The 23,303-nt window shown below is 47.6% G+C and overlaps 1 protein-coding gene across 2 annotated transcripts in view; it reads left to right on the top strand.

Annotated features, from left to right (window-relative positions):
* The window catches only part of Ccdc149 (coiled-coil domain containing 149), a 95,336-nt gene extending 72,300 nt beyond the window's left edge, over nt 1–23,036 (top strand). The window contains exons 10-13 of one of the 2 annotated variants that reach the window (XM_029477845.1): nt 5,565–5,641; nt 7,157–7,189; nt 12,417–12,533; nt 20,996–22,226. In XM_029477845.1, the coding sequence (XP_029333705.1) occupies nt 5,565–5,641; nt 7,157–7,189; nt 12,417–12,533; nt 20,996–21,426 (658 nt within the window). In that variant the 3' untranslated portion in view covers nt 21,427–22,226. Of the gene's footprint in view, nt 1–5,564; nt 5,642–7,156; nt 7,190–12,416; nt 12,534–20,995 lie in introns of both variants that reach the window. The other variant, XM_021163107.2, reaches the window with a different exon arrangement.
* Nucleotides 23,037–23,303: the final 267 nt, after the last annotated feature.

Here is a 23,303-nt window from a genome sequence, read left to right as displayed (position 1 = left end):
GGACCCCAGAGATGCCATGCTGGGGGCCTCACCTTCCTGACACTGCCTCACTCTAACACCCCCAACGGTGACTAGCACTGACCTATGAGTTTGAATATGTAGCTTCTAACAGGGCAGGGCCAGCTTTGTGGTGTGCAGTCTACACCTAGAAGGATTTGGCATTTGGACAGATACTGCTACCACCATCTTCTCACAGGGGTAGGGGTGGGGTGGATGGGGCTCACATTTTTATCTTGCACAGAACCCTGCTCCCAAGACCCACATTCAGAGCCACAATGACATTGCTGAAGATTTGCTCAAGAACAGATGTTAGGCTTAGAGGGGAGTGACCTGAGAATTGGGGCTGCAAAAGGCAGGGACACCCACGGAAGGAGGCCACTGGAAGATGATTGAAAGTGTTATAAAAACAAAAGAGAAAAGGGAAATGATGGAGTGAAGAGAGGACCGCACCAGAGATGAAGATGTATGTGGGAGAAAGCGAGAGCATCAAAGGGAGGCCGGCAATCTCCCCGGATGACAGGGTAATTTATTGACAGGAGAAGTTTGCAACAGCCTTGCAAAATGAAACAGCCATGCCCAACTGCAGCCACTCTCAGGAAGCAGGGGTGGGAATCTGGCTGGGGAGGGGCCTGTCCCCGAGGGTCTCCTGAAGCAGGCAGTGAGGATGCTTCTCATTCCTGAGCAACCCCTGGCCAGGGACTCTGGGCTCCTTTGAACCTTACCATATCCACAGCAACAGGCCCAGATGCAAACCACTTTCTCCCTGTATAGAGGCTGGCATTTCCATTCACCATGTTATTTTTATTTGAGCATACCTTTGCATATTTAGCCATGTTCAAACAGTTCTTTGAGCCATGGTTGTGGAACTGTGGGTTACCACATATCTCACCTGTCCCAAACCCCTTCTTGGGAGAAGTCACCATTTCTTGTCTTCATGGGTCCTTCGAGTCATACAAACAAAAGCATAGTGTATAAAACCATACCCAAGTATCCATATACTTATGGATTTTTTAAATAACAAAAAAAGCAGCTCTTCATTATCACAGAGAAGGGAGGGGCACCCTTTGTTCCTTTGTTCTTGCTTGCTTTCTGGCCCTGTAGCAATAGATTGTGGAGGTACAGCAAGTGTCGAGTGTGCCCTTTTGGTACCTTGGAGGCCTTCTGTTTCATACTTCCTGGGGGTGTATGAAGAAGTTAACTGTACTATAAGTAAAGGGGCTGACAAGAGAATGAGAATTTGGTCAGCTCACTGGTGGCCCTCATAATTTAGCCTTAGAACCAAGGGAGGAAAAACAAACTTTGTTAGGGTGGGGTAGTGCCTCAGAACTTCAGACCTTCCCTTCTGGAAGCTCATGGTCTGCCTACTAGCTTTCTACTGTTTGATAATGGCCTCCTTCAGGCTGGGCCTCCTGTGGGGAAACCATCTTGATGACTGCTAAAGTATCATGGGATTTATGTTTGAGTGTTGCTCAATGGCCATTCATTTGCTGTGCCTCTTGCTGACACATTAGCCATTACCTGGTGTTCACTAAAGGGAGATGGCTCCCTTATCTAACAAACTAATGCCACAAGCATGAAGATATGATTGCTAAGTGCTATATGCCCTTGCCAGTAGTGAGGTGGTGGCTAATTCAACCACAGACCTTTCCTACTTCCCTAGCTGATGGCAACTGAGCTGGGGAGTCTTCTAAGTCTCCTGTAACAGTGAGTTTCACAGTAGAGTTTCCAAGGGCTCTGGATACTTCATGACAGGTGCGGCTTCCCCTTCAGGCCTTTATTTGTTCCCTCCCTCAGAAATCTCACCAGACTGGCCATCTTTTGCTGATTTCTAACCTCAGACCAAGTAATGTCATTAGAAGCCTTGATGTAAAGTCAGTAAGGAGGCCGGACATCTGGAGGATTTTCTTTGACTAAGGGGCACATGAAGGGAGGACACGTACTGAAATCTCTACTATTCTAAAACAACCTGTAATTACCTTACATACAAGCCAACAACAAACAGCCATGCAAACAAACAAATGAAATCCACCATCCTACCCAACCAAAAGGGCCTCCTCTCCAAGCCTAGGTGTGCCTGCAGCTGCTGCCCTCCGTACTGGCTGTCTTCCCTGCAGACCCATCTCCCTTCCTACATGCTAATGTGCCTTAGCTTCTCCCTTGGGAACTGGGGTTCCCTTTATCCTCTGACACCCCCACCCGGGGTAGGTCACACCTCCCATGCACTTCTGTCTATGACCACTTCCTGGAAGATGTGGACCCTTCCCATCAGCACTTCTCTCCCTGTGCCTCCCAGGCTCTATCTTGTCCCTGCTCCTTTCCTCATCCCAGCCCTTTCTTACCTCACTCTGCTGGTGAGTAGATGTCCTTTATCCCTGCTTAGATGCTCATCTCTTCCTTGAGTTGCCCTGTGTCCACATGTCTCTCATGCAGCCTCAGCTCCTCCATTTCCTCCTTGTGGTCCTGTTTCTTTGGCTTCCCTGCATCCCCAACTGGACTGTTGGGCACATTTTCATCTTCCTGGAGGACTGCCCATTAAGTAGTTTTTCTGCCTCTACTCCCCGTTCTTGTCCATCCTCAACTTCATATGAAGACCACTTCTTAAACTTCTCTCACCTCAATAAACACCTCAATAGCTCCCCAGAACCTGTGATTAAAAGTCAGAGTGTTCTCAGCTTGGCCACAAGCTCCGTCTTCATCAGAGGGCCCACCAGCCTCTCTGGTTATGCATTTCTCGTTGCTTGTCAATTTTGCTCTCAGCTTTTATTAGACTTAGGTGTTTTTAGGCTTAGTTTTTGCCTGATTGCCAGCTGTGTGAGCCTGAGTGAGGCATTGCCCTCTGTGAGCTTCAAGTTCCTCATCTACAAATCAAGGACTGCCTAGTCAGGTGCTGAAAAGAAAAAAAAAAAAACACACACACACACACACAAAAAAAGCAAAACAAAATGCCAGACACCGTATGTGTTGTTCAGGGGCATAACACCTGGCTTGGGACAAACGCTGGATACATATCAGCTGTCCTTGGCTTTCCTATCATATGATGCTTGTGTGTCCACCAGTAGACTATTGTTCTCTAGGAATAGGGAAAGGGGTTTGTCCTTTTAATTTCCCCTTCAACCTGTAGCACAGAGGTGGGTCCCAGGAACTGGGTGAGACTTGCTCAAACTTCTTGAGCTAGATTTGTTCTTCTCTCTCTCTACATCCTGAGAGCTGCCAGCCACAGTGACTGTCACAGCCTCTTACACCAGCTCACATAACCCCTGCCCAAGACTCTGCGTGAGGCAGGCAGGAAATCCCTTCCAGTCATGCAAAGCAACTTGGGTTGAATTTTACATCACCTATGGCTATATCGATATTTCTATGAGCACAGTTTTAAGGATCCTGTACTTGTTATGCTCATGAAAAAAAGATCTAAGAGGGTTTGTCTTAAAGTGCCACTAAGGGGGTATATGTTACGATTCTGGGAAAAGCATCTTGGGTTGTATTTTTGATATCACCTATGCCTATATCCGTATTTCGATGAGCACAGTTTTTAAGGGGCACTTATTGTACATATGAGAAAGAATGTAAAGAGGGTTATTTTAAAGTGCCACCAAGGGGGGTGTGTGTGTTAAGAACATGAAGTTCAGAGGCCAAGACAGGCTTGGGATCAGATCCACACTCATCACTGAACCCTGTATGTAGTTTTGGCCAAGCTAACTAACTTCTGTATTGGGTGACTGTTTAGCATCTCTGGTGCCTCATACTGAGGACTCAGGGAAAATCAGTTGTCATTTGTGTCCACCACAGTCCAGTCACTATTATTGATGGTTCTGTCACTGCTCTTGCCACACCTGCAACTTCTGGATCCCTTTATTACCTCCAGCCCTGCCTCAGGTGCTGGTATCAGAGCAATGAACAGAGCTTCTACAGATGAACTCAAACAGGATCCTTGCAAGTAGAATGTGGGAGGTGGTCCTAAGAGGCAGCTGCAGACATGTGATCTGACCTCATGAGCGTGAGCCCTGTGGTGACTGCACGTCAGACCCATCAGCTGTGAGGAGGGGAGCTGGCATCAGAAGGCCTGGGCAAAATACTGAAAGGCTGGTTAACAGTGGTGTCTATGGAAGGGTCACGGGAGTGAAAGCAAAACAGACCCAACAGATGGAGCGAGATCTGAAGTAGTTAGTGAGCACCCTGCAGACTGTGAGACCTATGGAAATGAGGAAAAGATGAGCTCTCGTAACTAGATGAACCAAACCATGGGGAGCAACAGCAGAGTTTCCCTGTGAACTCCAAGGGATGATTAAGATACTGCAGGTCGATTCAGGTAAAATCAGGATGAACTGAACTGTATATATGTGTGTCTATATATGCATATTCATGGCCCTGAATATATGTGGGTGTGCGCAGCTATCTCTGGAATAGAAAGAGACGTAGGAGAATAATTCTGCTGCTCTAATTTATCCCACTGAAAGGAATGGAGAATTTGCTATTAAGGAGATTTTCATGTCTCTTTCAGCACAGCAGTGCCAAGAAAATCTCCCAAATAAAAATAAATGCTGGTTTCCATTTGCAGACCACTGGAAAGCAAAGTTTTGGATGGCTGTCAATCACTTCTTGGCTATGTTTAAAGTCTGGAGCAAAGGAGCAGATGTTTACCTATGCGTGTGTACAAAGCCTGCCTTCCACGCACACAGTCTGATCTTTTCCAGTGCGCATTTCAGAACTTCGATATCTCAGCGAGTCAGAGTGGTGTATGGAGGTCAGAGAAGACTTGCCAGAGTCAGTTCTCTCCTTCCACCACGTGGGTGCTAAGAATCGAACTCGGATTGCTGAGCTTGCCATCAAATGCCTTCGCCTGCAGAACCGTGACACAGTCCCACTGGGAGCACATGAAAAGCATGTGTAATGACGTGCACTGTACGAAATTCCCAAATAATTAACGAAAACATTATGTGGGGGGGGGGAGAAAACTCTTGTGAAATTCTTATTCTTTACCTTTTCCATAGATGATTACAGATTATGAAGAAAGAAAAAGCACATGTTTAAGTACACACACTTATTGGTCACCTACACTGTGCCAGGCATTGTTCTTGATATCCAGGGCATGCACATCAGTAAGACCTAGTGTGGGGCTGCGAAAGCTGATCTTATTATTTCACTGCCTCAGAAGAAACATTTCCAAGTGTGTCCATCATTATCTTACCTATTGGTTCCAAAAATCAAACATTCTCTCAAAGATGATCTGATGCTCCTAAGGGCATTCAGAATCAATTGGCATCTTTGGCAGTGAGCACTTCTCGAATGGAAGTTCCTTATGATGTTTTGGGCAGTGTTGGAGTAATTGTTTACCCTCCAGGGAATTGCCTTGCAGAACAGAACGCAACTGAATAATGTGTGTGTGCGCGCTTTGTGGTACTTTTTATTCCCACATGGACTTCCCATGAAGTGTGTGGTGTGTGCACATGTGTACCTGCGTGCTCTTTTTAGATCCTAAGTCTATTGACTTTCCTATTACCCACCACCTTGGTGCAAGCACTGACAAGTGACCTCATCTCCTCTTATTATTTTCGTACCTTTTCTAGGATCCTAGGGAATCGAGTGGCAGAGCTGGAGAAGAAACTGAGAACTCTGGAAGTTTCTGGCTTGTGGAGTCTTCCAGGTAAGCAGAAACTTCTGAGCAGTGGCTTTTTGTCTAGTTTAGGGTTTTGTTCTCCTTTTAAAAGAACTTTCTTGTATAACTTGCCAAGAAAATTCTGCCTGTTTGAGGCCCTTTGAATTGGAGGCTGCTGAGAAACAGCTCACAAGTGTTTCCAAGTGAGAAACCCATCCCATGGCAAGACCAAGAAAGGGACAAAGTCAGAAATATACAATGTATTTTCAAATTCTCATCAGTGGGGCACTGAAGTTCAGGTAGCCTAACTTCTCAAACTGTTAGCGTGTGTGTGTGTGTGTGTGTGTGTGTGTGTGTGTGTATGTCTTTGTGTCTCTGTGTCTCTGTGTTAACCTTTGGAATGCCCGTGAGTTGTTTCATTTCTTATCAGTAGTCATCTTATAAAGATTTGTTCCATGTAACCTTCCCTCCTAAAACGAATGGGAGAATATACAAAGATTTGTTCAATTTAATCACCGGCCCTAAAAACGAATATAAGATCTTACAAAGATTTGTGCAATTTAATCATCAGTCCTAAAGTGGAATGTAAAACCGCACAAAGATTTGTTCAGTTTAATCACCAGTACTAAAAATGAAGAGCCAACCGTTTCTCCAATCCGGATGTACTTCATAGCCTCCTTCCCCTGCCTAGCCCCTCCCAACAGTTTTATGGAGCTTGAAAACAAAAATTTCTTGAGATTTTTCTCCCCACATTTGTCCAATGTGTGAGGAGCCGTAGTGCTTCTCTCTAATGAGCTATACTTATCCCGTTTATCCCAGTAAAATACCCCTCTCAGGAGACCCCGTCAGTTCTTCACTTTCCTCTTTACGCTGTTTGGAAACTTATATTTATCATTTTCTGCCGCCTCCTGGTTCCCTGGAAGGAACATTGTCCGGGTATTTTTAGTGTCTTACCCTTTCAGCGCAAAGCGGTCTCCTCTCCACGCGGCTCCCGTGGGCTGCGTTCCTGTACGAGGGATGAGAAATGAAAATTGCCACAGGAGAGGAGGTGGACAACATGACGTTTTCCTCAGTGGAAATCTGAATAGCTGCCTTAGGTTGCCTGCAAGTGTGTTTCATAAATTGGAATTTTTTTGCAGCGATTTCTTGAACTGGATGTCAAAAGACCTCACAGAACTAATTAGTGGCGAGTGCCGTCCTGGGGGTTTGAATGGTCCACTTTGTACCTGGTGCTTTTGATGATGTTCAAACTGCATCTTCTGTGAAGGCCTTTCTTTTACTGCATTGAATTTCAACACAGACAGACAAATTTGTCATTTATTTGTGCAGTCAAATTGCTGTTTTTGTACATGTACCAAAGCTTTGATTTTTTTTTTCACCCCTCTCAAAATGACTTGGTGAATTTTCTCACTGTTTCGTTTGTGTGATTTATGTAAAAAGATGGATGTTGAATGCGTGAATCAATGCTGGGAATTTCCTGTGTCTGGTGTTTGTTTGTTCAGGTGGGACTTCAATGGCTGTTCTACAATAATGACTCTTTTTCCCTTCTTTTTGCTGCGGAAGGCCTGAGCTACAATGTTTCAGTCGGATTCGGGAGTATGTTCATTTTGAAATATTCACGGTTTCTTGTAGCTAATATGGGGTTGCATGCTGTCCTCCATGTGTATAAATGGTAGAAGGTAGAAATTTGTTATCCACCTTTTGGTGAATATTCTAGATAGAATAACTTATTGAAATAGGGGATTCAATTAGTGCAAAGCAACCATTTGTGAGTACAGTTAGCTTGAAGGACCAGCCTCAGCGGGTTTTAGGCTATAGGCATAGGGGTTCCAGTCTCTGGCTACCACACAGATACAAAGAGGGCACAGAAGAGGAAGAGGGAGAAGGAGGGAGAAGTACTTTGCCCCTTGGATACAGCCTCACTTTGGAGCACACATGAAGGATGTGTGGAGGTAGCCTTGTTAGAGAGTCTGCGGTCCTGGAGAGTAAGGACAGGGAGTGGGGTATTTCTTCCTGTGTGAATCACATTTTGGCTGCCTGACTCCTGCTTTTGTGTGTCTCCGTACTGGAGGGCAGAGCGAAAAGCAACGTGTTCTCTCCTCCCCACACCTCCTCTGCCTCTCCCGTCTCTTCTTTCTCATCGACTCCCCAAGCAGCAGCTGAATCACAGTCGAAGTTTCTGAGTCCCAGGAGTTTGGGAGAACTGTCTTATTTACAAGCATCTCAAAGGGAAGTGTCCTCTCCAGAAAGTCAGCCCATCCATGGACTGGGCAATCCATGGGCTGGCATCCAGATTGAGTTTCAGCTCTATGCATACAGTGCCATGCCAGGCAACCTGGCCCCTGTTCCCCTCAATCTCTAGTCTCTCCAAAGAAGCAAGATGAATCTCCATCAAGCAGTGATGAGGAAAACAGAAAGGATTCCACGCTTAGTGTTGGCTGAGTGCCCAAAATAGAAAGACTAGTGAGATGATGTGAAGAGTCACCTGATGCTCCTCTGTGAAGAGCAGTTAAAGGCAAGAAGATTCAGGGTGACAAATACTTGGTGTGCATTAGGTACAACCATTCTCACACCCATGACAGACATGGCTAATTGTTTTAGTTAGGGCTTTACTGCTGTGAACAGACACCATGACCCAGGCAAATCTTAACAAGGACAACATTTAATTGGGGCTGGCTTACAGGTTTGGAGGTTCAGTCCTTTATCATCAAGGTGGGAGCATGACAACATCCAGGCAGGCATGGCACAGGAGGAACTGAGAGCCCAACAGCTTGTTCCGAAGGCAAGGAGGAGAAGACTGCTTTCAGGCAGCTAGGATGAGGGTCTTAAAGCCCACACCCACAGGGACACATTTTTTTTTTCTAACAAAACCACACCTACCCCAACAAGGTCACACCTCCAAATAGTGTCACTTCCTGGGCCAAGCATATGCAAACCACCACAATAATCTATCACAGCATTGTCCCCAACTGATGCGGCATCAGTCTTCCATATTGGCCAGCTTCTAGTCAGAGCTGATGTGGAAGAACACTTTCATTTTTCCTAATCTAATCTGATATGCTTATTTTAGCACAGGAAACAGGGAGGGAGTTAGATGACACATAAGGTCATACGTTTTAAGTTTCACAAGATATCTTCTATGGGTGCCGGACGACTGAAGTTCTGAGCCAAGATACACAGGCAAATGATATAAGTGGAGACTGGATGCCAGACCAGAGAGGAGGGGTCCTGGGGGTGGAAAAACCTCTTCCACACTGTAGTGGGCTGTCTAAGAGTCTGCAGGGCAGAAGCCTTCTTGTGTCTCTGCTTCCTGCCCCCCCCTTCACTTCTGACCAACACCATCAAGTTTTGTTTTGTTTTATGAGACAGCCTCATGGATCCCAGTCTAGCTTTGAACTTGCTACGGTAGCTACGGATAGGCTTGAACTTCTGATCCTCATCTATTGACCTCATAGGCACCCACTATCACTCCCTGTTCATCAGTGCTGCGAACTGAACCCAGGGACACAGGCTTGCTAGACAATCGCGCTACTAATAAGTTATATTCCCCAGCCTCTTCACAGAGTTCTTGATGGTGTTTGCTAGACTTGGGGGTCACTTGGTAGGAGTTGTAGGCCGTGCTCCCTAGCCAGGGTCCATCCCTTTGCTCCCACCTCCTGGGATCCTTCCCTCAGGTATTCTCAAACCTAGATCAGTAGCTGTGAGGAGTGTTGTACTGGGTGTGTTCACATGCAACAGCACTGGGACCTGGGAGACGGCTCTTGGGTAAACATTGCTGCATAAGCATGAGACTTGAGTGTGCATCTCCAGAATCCATACAAAGCTAGCATGTTAGCATAATTCTGAAATCACAGTGCATCTATGGCCAAAGCCACCCAGTCTCAAAACAAGGTGGGAGGCAAGGACCAACATCTAAGATTGTCCTCTAACTCCCATGTAAGGGCTAGGACACACTCCCTCCCCCTCTCCCTCACCCCCCCCCATCCTTCTCCTCTCTCTTTGACACATTCTCCCCACGCCCCAACACACACACACACACTGGGTGGAGGGCACAGAAACAATCCACAGAAATACCAAAAGCCAGGGGAACAATCTGGCTAGAGGCGATAGTCTGGCTTTTGGGGATTTTCATTTTCATTCTCTCTTTCTCTCCAGGCATCAGGCTGAGGAGGAAAATGTGGGGGTTGAAAGTACTTGGTTCATTTTTAGAGGCAGGGACGAGAGCTTTGGTGCCATATGGAGTCAGCAGAGCTCCCAGCCACTCAAACCCCAGCTCAGTGAGAAGCCCCAGTACCCTCTCCTTTAAGTGGAAAAAGCAGATGAGAGTTTACACGGCCAGGTTATCCAATGAGAGCACAGTTCAGTGGCCACAGCTGCCTCCACACCTTTGGAGAGAGAGTGGAACCGAGAGCCTCCTAAGAAAGGCTTTGGGTTTTTCAAACATGGCAAGAGTGACCAGATCCAGGCATGGTGCAGATGTGGGGGTACCATCTCCAGGCACAAGTCTGGGGAGGCTTGTCTTCTCACCCCACTGTGGCTGCCGTAGACAAAGGCTGGTTTGTTTGCCTTCCCTACATGCCCTCTGCTCAAGTTTTCCCTAAGTGTCTCGTGCTTGTGAGGAGCCACTCACAAACTGGCTTCCTAGGGTGGAAGATGTCCTGGGATTTGTGGGGTCAAGCAGACATTCTACCCTAAAGAATTCCCATAAGAGGAGCCCCCAGGCTATCCTGACCCCTGCCAGTTCCCACTCCTGTCTCTGCTTTGGCCACCAGGGCAGAAGAGGGTTGAACACTCTTTTGGTACAGAGAGGATGGAGCCTCCCTAGGAGGCTGGCAAGCTGTCATAGTCATATGGCCATGAAGTACCGTCCTGACCTTGACTTGTGGACATACTGTGTTGCTGTGATGGAGAATCTGCCATGAGGCACCTGTTGCCTGTTATGGTCCCTGCAGCCAGTCACCAAGAACCCATGAAGGCATTTCTAGATGGTGTCTTTGTGCTCTAGGAGTGAATGTCATTCTGGGGACTTCCCATGTCACCCTGAACCATAAATCTATAGTGCGCTTTGGGAAACCTTTCCAGATGGTAGCTCTGAAGTTTCTAGATTTATTCCATCAAAGACAGTGGAAGTGCCTGTCAGAACTTCAGGGTCAGCTCCAAGTAGCTTCTCCTCAGAACCCAAAGGCTGTTGCCATTTGCCCAAGACAGCAGCAAGTACCAAGCATGCCAGATGCTAGGACCAATTAGACTCTTCAGTCAGCGACACAGACATTATCAGGCATTTAGTAAGTGCCTACTGTGTGGAGAACTTTCTAACTCAAGTTTCTAAAAAGCAGGAGGAACCAAGGAACACAGGGAGGAAATGGAGTTGGTTTCTGATTTTCCAAAGGAGGTGTAGACATCTGTTTTTACCCTAGTGGCCTTCTGGGCTCTGATGAATGGGAAAACAAATAAAATCGTAGAGCTTCTGGAAAAATTTTACTCTAAGCCAGACTGGAGCCCAAGCTGGAGCTCTTATTTTGGGCCCATTGGTTTCCACCCAGAAAATCCTATAGCCTTCCAAGCCAACAGTTGGCAGTATACCATGCCTATGGGCTCTCCTGACCTTGTAGGTGGCATTGCTGTTTGTCCATACATTTGGTGCCAATGCGTCTGTTTGTCATTCCCATCTTCGAAGTTGTTCTTCCCTGCTGTCCAACTGTGTGGCCTGCTCTGCCCTCCATAATAGAAGAACTGCATTTCCCCCTGCTCTCTGGTTCCCTCACAACCTTCACCCTCCTTGGGGCGTTCACACCAACAGGCAGCAAGGTTATGCTGAGTGTATGTTCCTAGTGGGAATACAGCTGGGATAAGGTAGAGGCCTTGTGACAGAGATGCCTAGTTGACATGACCAGATGCAATCAGGACAGTATCAGGTGTGTGGGAGTCCTTGCCGATGATGTCAGCGGAGGGGGCAGGGGGTTGATATTTGTGGAATGATTGCTTAAACCTCAAGATCTCCTCCTGACCAGTTCATTTTGTCTTCACAACCACCCATAATGAGAAAGCTGAGGCGTAGAGAGGGAAATTGACACTCTTGCTGTCATCCAGTTAGCAGATGACTCTGTCCAGACCACAGCTAATGTCCCTCCCCAGCTCCCTGCTGCTGCTTCTGCTGCTGCTGGCCCACCCAGATGCTCAGTTCCTCTCAGCCGGACAACCTGCCCTTTATTGGAGGCACCCGTGGGCAGCTGCTCCTGAGGAGGTGAAATGAGTCAAGGGGAATGGGCATGGATATAGCCCTGCTCCATCCTCACACTACTGACCCGCTGACTACATTACTCATACTGACCACAGCCGAAGGGATTTCCCAACCGAATAGCTAGCTCATTGTATGGGAGTGTCTTAGTTTTGTTTCTGATGCTGTGACAAAAAAAAAAAAAAAATACTCTGACCAAAGCAACTTTGGAGAGAAAGGGTGTGTTTAACTTACAATTCTAGATCGCAAGGAAGCCAAGGTGGCAGGAACTTGAAGCATCTAGTCACATTTCCAATTAAGGGCAGAGAGAGACTATGTGCATGCTTGTCCTCGGCTAATTTTCTTTACTTTTATACAGTCCAAATCACCTGCCTAGGGAATGGTGCCACCCACAGTGGGCTGGTCTTTCCACCTCAATCAGTATTGTTAAATAATACCTGAGAGTCCAACCTGATCTAGGCAGCCCTTCTTCCCAGGTGATTCTACAGTCTGTCAAGTTGACAATTCAAACTAAGTCTTACAGGTTGTAATGTCACCCAGCTAAACCAGTGACATGACAAGCCAACCTTCTCATCTTCCTCATAGGGGGCAAGGACACCATACTGCTCAGTGACCAGACTCTCTCCACCATACAGAGGTCAAAGTCCCCCCTGTTGAAGTTTGTGGAACAGTCCACTGACAACAAGGAGAGTGCCAGAGATGGTAAGTGTATCTCAGGTTTATTGCCTCTTCCTGGTCTGTGATCTCTACAGAGCATATGTCAGTGCCAGCAGGACCTTATCCTACAGCTACTGTGAGACTCCATGACAACATCCTCACTCCATACCTACACACACACACACACACACACACACACACACACACACACACACGGGGCCATGGGTATGGGGGAAAGAGGGAAGTGGGAGAGAACCTATGTCCCACTAGAATTCCGGTGTTCTGGGTGGGCAAACATGAGAGGACTTTCCACGTGCCCCGGGTGGGCATCTGGCTGTGTTAAGCCACTGACCCCACACGGTGGGTGGTGTACAAGGGGCAGCCCCAGGTACCAGGTTCTCAGCCTCTGGCATCCCATGCTGGATATGGTGGAGGAGCTGAGAACAGAATAGGGGCTCCAGGGTGGTACTTGGCCCCAGGGCGGCACTGGGCCCTGGGATGAAAGGGGGAAAGGGCGGGGGGAGAAGCTGCGCTGGATGTTTCCCATGTGGGCAAGAGTCCTTGGTCAGGTCCGTGGCTGGAGCACAGGGTGGCATTCTGGCGGGATGTTAGACGCAGCTCGTTAGGAGAAAGCCTATCCCATTGTTCAAGCACGGAGGGCCTTCATGATCAGAGACAGTCTATGGTTTTAGAGCTTTATTGTAGAAAGGCAGGGAGAAAGGAGAGAAGGGAGAAAGAGAGAGGGAGAGGCTGGCCGTGGCCATGTGGAAAGAGGGAGGAAGGGAGAAAGAGAAGGAGGGCTAGAGAGTAAGAGAGGTGAGGGCTAAAGAGAGCAAGAAGGGGCCAAGCAGCCCCTCTTATAGTGGGCTGGGTTATCTTGCTGTTGCCAGGTAACTATGGGGAGGAGCATACCTGCTGATAGTCAGGTAACTATGGAAGTGGAGTCTAGCCAGAATGCCAGAAGTTTGGGACATTGTCTGCGTGACTGGTAGCCACAGACCTCTCCTGTGGGGGCAGTAACTTCGACAGGGGCCAGGGGTCCAGGAGACATGATCAGACGCCTTCCACCCCATGTAGGTGGAAATTGCCACCCACCGGGTCCCACCGGGGTTCAAGACCTAAGCTCTACTGGAGACCAAGCTGTCTGTGCATAGCCCATTGCCCCCCCCCCCCACACACACACACACACATGCATGCGCACACTGCTGTTACAATCTCCTAATGCTTAGGGTCTGAACTTCCCCAGCAGCCTGGGTCATTTTTCAGTATGACATCATCAGCTCTCCAACTCTTCCTGCTTCCTTTTTTTTTTTTTTTCTTCAGCTTCTTGGTTCCTCAGACTTGGAACCTTATAGTCCTCAACGCCTGTCAGTATCTCTTCCCCCTTCACATCTGGCCTGTAACCAAAGTCTTTCTGTGGGGTTTCTTGGACCTTCCACTGGGTGGTTCAGTCTGGTTGTGTCATCAGAGACTCCACTCCTGGATTCCCCAGTTCCAACCAATCCTTGTTCTGTTCCCAGTTTCATCCTTCAGCTGTACACTCAACCCATGGAAATACCTTGCCATCCTGTTTCACCCTGCTTAGAGTTTCCAAGTTACCCTTAGCTGTCACATCTTAGAATCCTCAGCTTGTCAGACTTATCTGGTCTGCCCTCCTCCCCTGATGACTGGATGACCTTTTAGCGAGATGGACTGACCAGCTCTTTCATTTAACTCGTACTGTGAAATGAACCAACTCACATATAGCTTAGAGCTTGGAGCATCAGCGGGAAGATATAGGACTCATTTGGATATACACCAGATTTGGGGCCAGCAAGGTTCACCCAGTCTCTTCTGACTGTTCAGATCACTCAACACAGTGCCAGAATGGTAAACGTAGAAGACATTTCTAGCTTTTCAACAGAAACATTCTCAGGAACCCATGGAAGAATCCCTGGATACAGATCCTTACCCTGGTGAATCAGCACTGACCAGAAAGCAAAACTGGGTCTTTGGAGCCTGCAGCCTGGGCTGCTTGTAATACTGGCCTCTGGTCCACCATGTGTGGTCTTGTATTGTGGCTGGTGGTCATGGCATGCTGGCAGCCTATGGCCTCATGGAATGCCAAAGCCTCTCTCTGCTGAGCCTCTGGGTAGCCTAGGTCTGTGGCATGGAAATGGACTCTGGCTGTCTCTATCTTCACAAGAACAGCACGAGTGATTCAAATGATAGCTTCCAGGGTCCCATCATCAATGTGCATTGTTCTCGCCTGTCCTGAGCCAGCTCTTGGTGGAAACGAGGATGCGTTCTCTGAGAGGCTGTCAGTGTCCCAATGGCCTCCTCACTGCTGTGGCCTGATTAATTCCAACTGAAAACTGCCACATGCAGGAAGACAAACAAAGCCCAAGACAGACAGCCAACAAAAGATGACAAATGTCTCCTACAGGCCTATGAGCTGGGGGGGGGGGGCACATATTTAGGGGACTAACACTCTCAACACTATTTCTTCTTCATCTTTTAGAGAGAAAAAAACAATATTTTTTTCCACTCTGTCATGAAGCATTTGCCTCATCCTTATTGATGTGTGTTTTGTGACTAATAAGTATTAATGATATTAATTCTGTTTGTGACAGCAGCCCAGAATAATTACTATTATTTGCAGTAATATTTTCCAACTTCGGGCTCATTCATAAGTCTTTTATGGAAACGTCAATGTTATGAGTCTGTAATTAAAGCAAAAGTAAGGCTTCCCACGGCTGGCTTAAGAGTTAACACCCCAGAATCTTAGCATTCAAAGAGAGCTGGTTCCCACAGCAAAGCAGCAGAGGTCTTAGTGAAGGCATGACGGCTGTCTCGTGTTTAAGAACTTTCTGTGTGTATTAATAATTGACTTAAGTATGCTGTTTTTTGCTGCCTTCTAGATAAGCACAGGGAAAAGGAGGGTGGTGAACTTTGCTGTACCCATAATTCCAATTTCCTAGCCTGTATTGTTCTAGTCCCAAGACGTGCTATCCAGCCTCTCTCAGGAACAGCAAAGCAAATGGGAGCAGACAACAGAATCACAGGCAGTGTCCACCATCCCTTCAGGACTCTACCATCTGTCCTGGTGTCCATCAACCCTTAGACACCCAGCATCCCCTTCCTGTGGTTGTGTCTAGCCTATGATGATAACAGTGGGACTATCTTCCTCATTCCATGAACAAACGTTTAAAATAAAAATGTTTCCCAGGTAACCTCAAAGGAGGGGGGAAGAGAGGGAGAAGAAAGAGGAGGGGGAGAAGGGAGGGAGAGGAGATAGTGGTGGCAAGATTCACACATCTAGACAGGATTGGAATATCAGAGAAGGAAATAGCATGGGGCGAAGCAGCAGCAACCAAAAGGCCCCGGCATAATTCATCCCAGCTTCCCTTAGATGTAAATGAGGGTGGCAGAGGTCTCACCTGAGCCACAGTAAAAACACACTGCCAATGGTTTAGGGGTGAGGCTGTACTGAGGAAGGTTAATTAATTTTTCAGGGGCGCCAGAATATACTATTAACTGTCTCAGGAGAAGTAATTTCATGAGAGTAATTTCCAGAAGGAGTTTATTCATCTCGCACGGGTGAGAGGTGCAGCCACAGGAAACCCCAGAACTCGCTCCTTTTGAATCACGCTCCCCACTCTGCTGGGAGCAGGATGGTTCTGACTCAGGGGTTCTCGGGCTCCTCTATAGCCTCGATGAGATTTTCATCTGCTAGTTGGGAATTGATGCATTTGCTTCCCTGAGCCGCCTTGGATGTCGGCAGCTAAGCGTTTGTAGGAGTTAGACATCTCCTTTCAGAAAGTACCATTTTGAGAAGTTTTAGGGTAGTTACCTGAATATGCCTTAAAATGAATACTATAAATTTAAGTTGCTTTCATAAAGTGATGCATGATATTTAGGATGTATGCTAATAGATTCACTTTTTCATGAATACATGTATAAGCCCATATATTCAAGCACTTAGTAAGATATTTATTGAGTCTTTGCCATAGAACACTGGTGAAGTTAAAAAATTATTCAGGCAAGACTTTGTACTTAAGGTAGTTAGTTATAAGTAACAATTTGAGGTAAGAGAGAGGGGTGGAGGTGGGGTGGTAAGTTCCAGGAGGTCCGGACTTCCCCTGTGGGAAGCCTGCCCCTAGGAATAGGGCTTTTGGCCAGATCTAATCTTCATGGAGGAGGTGGGGGCTGGGCTGCAACTCAAAGGTTCCCTTTAGAATGGACAAGATAAAGAGCACTCCTGGGAGAAGGGGAATCAACAAAGGCCCCAGAAGAGGTGCGGTACCATGAGGGACTGGCTAAAGTAGCTGGATGGAGGGATGCAAGGAGAGGAGCTGGGATGTGGGATACAGAGAGAGATGGGTGTGGAGGCAGGAACAGGCTCGAGCTCTGTTCCCCAGAATCTGCAGCCTTTGAAGGTTTTCTCCATGGAGGAAGATGTGCTGAGATGTGTGCTTTAAGGTCACAGTGCTTCCCACACTACAGTGGGAACCCCCATCCCCTGGGACCTTATGAAAGTGAACATTCTGAGACCAGTAGATGAGGGGTGGGGCCTGACACTCTGCTGCTCTAAGCAAGTCCATAGACCGGATCAGAATGGCAAAGTTGTGGGGAGGCCCTTGCTTGGCTTGGAGCATGACCCTATTGGGAACTGTACACATTGTTATCTTGGCTGAACAAATCACAGCAGATTCTGGTTATCATCTATCTATCTATCTATCTATCTATCATCTATCTATGCGTTCAAGGATTGCTTGTATCATATATGTATTCATGTATTTCATTGTAAGGAGTAAGTACCAAGATCAGCTTCCAGGATGTAGGGAACAGTGACACATGGTATTCATAACTGAATACAGACTTGAAAATGAGAGGAGAAAAACTGGTCAAAAGTCTGTCCCCGGGGTTCTTCTGTGGTTATCCAAAAGGCTGAGAAAAATGAAATGGCTCCTTTTAAGTGCGGAGAAAACAAAAACAAAAACAAATACATTCGAATCAGGAAAACTAGATGGAAGAGGTTTGTCGACAAGAGGCAAGACTTGCTTTTCCCAGGTGAAGCCCGTTGACTCCTTCCAGTGGCTCTGGTGTGTTTACCACCCACGGTGCCCACACTGTGTGACCCACAAGGAGCAGACATCAGATCATCATCAGAGGAAATGAGGAGGGGCATGCGTATATGGAGATCTAAACCGAGTTCTCCAATGGAACCGATTAATCACATCTCCCAGGATGAAAGCCCTTTGCAGATTGGATTCATCTATGGGTCTTGAGGTGAGAAGATGATCCTAGATTATACAGTCCGGTCTGGATCGTCTTACAAGATGGAGGCAAGGGAGGACGTGGCCTCCGTAGATAAGCCAGGGTGATATAGCTATGGTGATGGGCACTAGAAGAATCCTGCCACAAGCCAAGAAGCCACCAAAACCTGGGAGAAATGAGGAATGGATCGTACCCTTAGTTATCTAGGGACTGTGCCATCTGGGGACTGTGCTCCCATTCTGCCCAGGGAGACCTACTTAGGACTTCTGGGTTCCAGAGCTATAAGAAAACAGATGTGTGTGTGCTAAGTTGATGGTCATCTGTTACAAGCCCCCAAACATCAGCCTGTGGGCACCCAGTAGTCGACTTGAAACAAGAAAACTGTGCTGATGCAGAAACCACAGACAGCCAGAGAGGGAGGAGGCAGTGGCTGGTGGAAACATGAGGCACAGAGGGGACAGAGGGACTGAGCGGAGGATATGGATCTGATGCTACAGACCTCACAAGGGAGGGGCTGGACACAGACCCAAGTCATTAATCAAAATTAAGAAAGGAAAGTGGTGGAACAATTACAACGAGGGTCAGAGCAAGGTCGTCAGGTGCTGGGGCACACTCTCAAAGAGGCTAGCGGGGCCCCATTCCCCTCTGTTTTCCTCATCCTTCCCTGTCCCAGGTGGACTTGCTCAGTTTCCCTTTTGCTTCCCGCATAACATGCCGCCCAGCACAAAGCAACAGGGAGTGGAGTAGAACCAATTTGGGCTTATCCTGACTAGTTTACAAATAAGTGAGACTCGGACTATGGTTATTTTATTTGGCTTTGACAATTGCTGGGGAGGGGTCACCCCTAATCTAGTGTTCTAACTGCAGGCCTGGCTACCTCCCCAGCCGTGTGCTGTGCAGTGTGCCCCAGGTACTTGCTGTTTCTCCTGCCCGTGTGCTTATGGCTCCTTTTCCCTCATGGCAGCTTCCTCTGTCTCTCTCTGTCTCTCTCTCTCTCTGTCTGTCTCTCTCTGTCTCTGTCTCTGTCTCTGTCTCTGTCTCTCTCTCTCTCTCTCTCTCTCATACTGCCCCCACTTCTCCTCCTCTAACCAGATCACTCCAAACCCACCTACCTCTAATCCTCCCAGTAACTGGCTGTAGCCAATTTTATTTAAACCAATAGTTTTAAGTCAAGGGCCAAGGTTTGCACACCAAAAACACATAAACATAAGCCTAGGCCTTACAGTCCATAGCAATAGGCCAAACAAAAGAGCTTATTATGGGCTAGCACCCCTACAACTGTAAGCCAAAATCTAAGAGCTAGGGATGGAGCTCAGTGGTAGAGAGATTGTCTAGCTTGTACAAGGCCCTAGGCTCAATTCCCACTAACACCCCCAACACACACACACACACACACACACGATGCCTTTTTCTTTTTCCATGTTGACTATCTCCATTTTGTTACCATAATGTCAGGTCTCTCCAGTTCTCCCCACCTTTGTTATATTTCTACTCAAAAAAAAAAAAAAAAGTAAAATTCTATTTTTAAAGTGGTCTTAAATGTTCAGATGATATCAATCACATCAGCTGAGGCTTCCAACCTCAGCAACCTAAGTTGGACAATAAGATAAAACATGTCACACGTGCAGAGCAGCTCCTAGCAGAGAGGGTCATGCCGTTAAGGCCTAGCTGGCCCAAAGCACTCTAGAGCTGGAGGAAACAAGTTCATGCAGAGACCTAAGGGGTCTTATGTCAGGCCCTGCTTTCTAGAGGAGCTGAACTCAGAAAAGGTCCATACATAAGCGATAAAGGGCTCATCAGTGTGGCTTCACCATAGGAACTGGTAGTCCAACAGCAGACAGGCAGAGGACCAGGTCCTTGGGACAGAAGGCAGGATGCTTCCTCAGCTGTTCCTGGCTGGAGCTGAAATGCCTCAGAGAGACTTTTCAGAGAGTTGCTGGAGTTTCAAGAGTTTCTACTCTTGAAAGCAAAAGAGGCTGGTGTCTGATATTAGCTGATATCAGCCCTCCACCATGCCGCCTTCCTCTGCCTCTGTTCTTATTGGAGCTGCCAGCCCACATTCTAGCCAGGTCTTCCCTTTCCAATCACTCTCCCACAAGTCCTAGATATCTCTTCAGCCAGACAAGTTGACTGTAAACCTATCACAGGTATGTTAGTTGGCTGGAAGGATATATATAAGTATCCTTGTATCTATGTGTATATTCAACCTTGGAAACAGGCTGCAGGTCATCCCGAGTGGACCAGTAGGACCTTCCAAAGAAAGTGAACGGTGCCAAAGCTAATATGGAATCAGTGAGGCTCCCTCCACAGGTGTGATGTGGGAAACTGACAGGAACATGCGTCCCACCTTCTGCCAATCTTCCACAGTCTGGCCCCACTAGCCATCTGTCAGCCTGAGAACCTCCCTCTACATGTCCCATGGCAGGCCTGACTGTACTGTTGGTCTACTGTGGTTCTAGTAAGGAGTACCAGGAAGTATTCCCAGGACCTTTGGTGTTTGAACCAAGACCTTTGCTCAGGCTAAACTCACCCAGATGTGCATCTTCCATATCCTTCCTCATAGTTGCTCCTGGGGTCTCAGAACACACTGTCTTGTGGGAAATTCACAGCCTAGTACTGAACGCACATGTCCTAGTATTCAGAGCTGTTTGTTCTTCCCTAGTCATATTTCCCACTATGACTTATTAGGTCAGAGAGGGACATCAGAGTCCTCTCTTTTACTTACCTGAGAAACTGAGGCCAGATGAGCTGTGATCACAGAACAAGTGAGTGGGGAAATGGGCACAAGGGGCCAGCTCCCGGGACCTGTCCCTTGTCTTCTGACTCCTGCTTCTTGTACATCTAGAATTTCTCATTGATAGAGGGGTTTAAGGCCAAGAGTCTGGTGCCTCGGGAGGGAGCTCGAAGCTGTTTGCACATAGCCTTATATCTGAAGCTAGGCAAACATCAGGGATCCCCTCAGAGAGTAAGGTGCTGATGGAGATTGAGAGATGGGGTGACACTAAACCTCCCTAAGCTATCCTCCTTCTCTGAAGGCAGCCAGAACTCTGTCCATCCATAAAGACCCTCAGCTTCCAAAGGACAACCTTGGTCCTCAGATTTAGTCTTCCAGGGTCACAGGAGGCCTATTAGCACTAAGTCATTGGTTCTTAAAGGCCTTGGGCAGGTGACTAGGTGGGAGTTATCAGGAGAGGAAGGTGAGACCAATATGCTGCCCCAGGTTTAATGCTGTCCCTGCCTTTTTTCAGGGGAGATTCAGAAGCAGGAAGATGAAAGCTACGCAGCTGCTGAGGCACTGACAGAGCCTGAGGATGCTGGAAAGCCTGCTGTCAGCTCCGCAGCCCCGCTGAGCAACGTGAACCAGCAGCACTTGGACTTTCATCATCCTCCCGTACCCCAGCCACCTTCAGAAGAAGTAAACACGGTGGGGAGGGAGAGCAGTCAACTGACTGATGGGCAGCAGGCTGCAGACCTGGAGGAGGTCCCAAGGGAGGCTCCCATGGAGGAACAGAGGTGTGAGCCGGGGCTGCCCCCATCTAGCCTGGCCTCCCAGGAGGAATGCACCACAACTCTCCAGGACCACTTGCCTTCCACCCAGCCAGAGGTCAAAGCATCCAGTGTGGGAGGCAACAGAGGCATCTCAGAGGGCGAAGACACAAGGAGCACTGTGCATACATGAGGGGCAGAGAGACTGACAGGGTGACACACTGATGGCACCAGGGAGAGCGAGGAAAGGAAAGGCTGAGGCCTCAGAACAGTCACATCCAAGCCCCTTTCCACTAAACACCTACCATTCCTGTCTGCAAACGAGAGAATGCTCTGATCCTGCTATGAGCTGGGAACACCCAATGGTGCCAGTTCTGTCTGATTTATTAAAGCTGGCCTGTGAGCTTCTCGATGTCACCTCTGTCTGCTGAAGACATGCTGCTGTGAACATGGCCGGGCACGGGAATCATGGTTGCCATATGGCTGCCTTTCTGCATCCCTCCTCCTGTCAGCATTTGTTTTATTAGAGAGAAGATGTTTTTCTATTAGCATTTAATGTTGTCCATCAAGATGATGGGACAAGCTAGGAAAGCAAGAGTTTTTGTTTTTTTTTTTCCCCTGGGTCTCAGTCTTGGGAATAGCTAGGTGGCTGGAAGGAATGATGTAATTGAATGAAATGTGTTCATGAGGCCATGGGTGCACTTTGTCATGTAGTGGTCTCGGAGGATCCCCCAGCAATGGAAAGGCTTGGCACTCAGTGTTTCACAGTGGCAGGCAGGAGAAACGAGAGCAGGCTGGGAAAGGTAAGCTACAGGTAGGAGAGGCTGTTTGCTAACTGAGTACAGATCTGAGTGTTCTAGCCTAGGTCTGGAGGGATGGGTAACAAGCAACTGCCAGGAGCAGGGGACTTTTTAGTGGTACTTTGATTTTTGCATTTTTGCTTCTTAGATGATAGAAATACTAGCCATCTTTATCCAGCCAAAGCTGCGGATAGGATGGTGTGGTTATCTGAGGTTTGGGAAAAGCTTAATATTGCCCCAGTTCCTTACAGCACTGAAGAAGTAGAAAGCATTCACTCCACCAACAGAATTTTGCATCTAGGTAGGCCCCCAGGGGCCAGAATTGATTTCAGAAACTCCAGCTAGAAAGAATGCAGAGGAGAAATGCATTCCCATTCATCGTAAACCCTGTCTGTGCCCTGAGACTCTCCGGGACAAGGACAAACGTGATGGGAGCCCCAGTGTCCCATTTATCCCTATTTCAGTCTGTTCCCTGCCCCTGAAGGCCAGCCCTTTGGGGAAGGAGGCCCTGAGGCTGCAAGTTTACACAGGCTAGTAGTCCCGAAGGTGCCTTTTTTCGATGGATGGGAGCCACAGCTAGTTTTTAGGTGCCTGTGGTCAGTATTGCTGCATAGGACATCAGAATGGTAAGGGAAACCCAGCCAGATGTGACTCAGAAAAAAAGAAAATAAACACTCACCTCCCAGAAGCTCTGGTTTGGACACACGTTCAACAGGTACACTTCTTTGTGGCCATTCATCACTTCCGGGTAAAGGGGGTTTGTAGTAAACTCTAGCACAGTCTAGTAGGGCAAGAAACTGCAGTGAGCCCCAGGGTCTGTGCTTTAGGGAGACAGGATAATAGGGGTCCGTTGCTTGGGCTCAATGTATACATCCAGATGGAGTGAGCTATTAAGCTGATGTTGTTATATATATGTAACTATGACAACAATATCCCCACTTCTGCTGTGTCTACCCAACATGGTTCTTCTACTCTGTAGACATTAAAGAGAGTCCAGTCACTACTTATGGTTTCCCTGGGTCTTTTTTAAATAGTTGGCTGCAGTATCCTTTCCTAGGTTCTGCCATATAACCTGCATCTATCCTGGTATTCCCAGCAACCGCTCATACTTAGGGAAATATAAACAGTAGGGTCATGAATTCTGTTGTGTGACCAGAATGTCTGAAGTGGAGCATCTTGGAGCTACTTCAGGAAAATTTCCAGGGATCTGGGTATCCATTTCTCATCTTTGCTTGTTTGGGGGTTAGTTGAGTTCCTAGCTGTAACACCT

The sequence above is a fragment of the Mus caroli genome, chromosome 5 (genome assembly GCF_900094665.2).
Source record: "Mus caroli chromosome 5, CAROLI_EIJ_v1.1, whole genome shotgun sequence".
Taxonomy (NCBI): Eukaryota; Metazoa; Chordata; class Mammalia; order Rodentia; family Muridae; genus Mus; species Mus caroli.
This window is presented reverse-complemented; position numbering and strand designations above follow the sequence as displayed.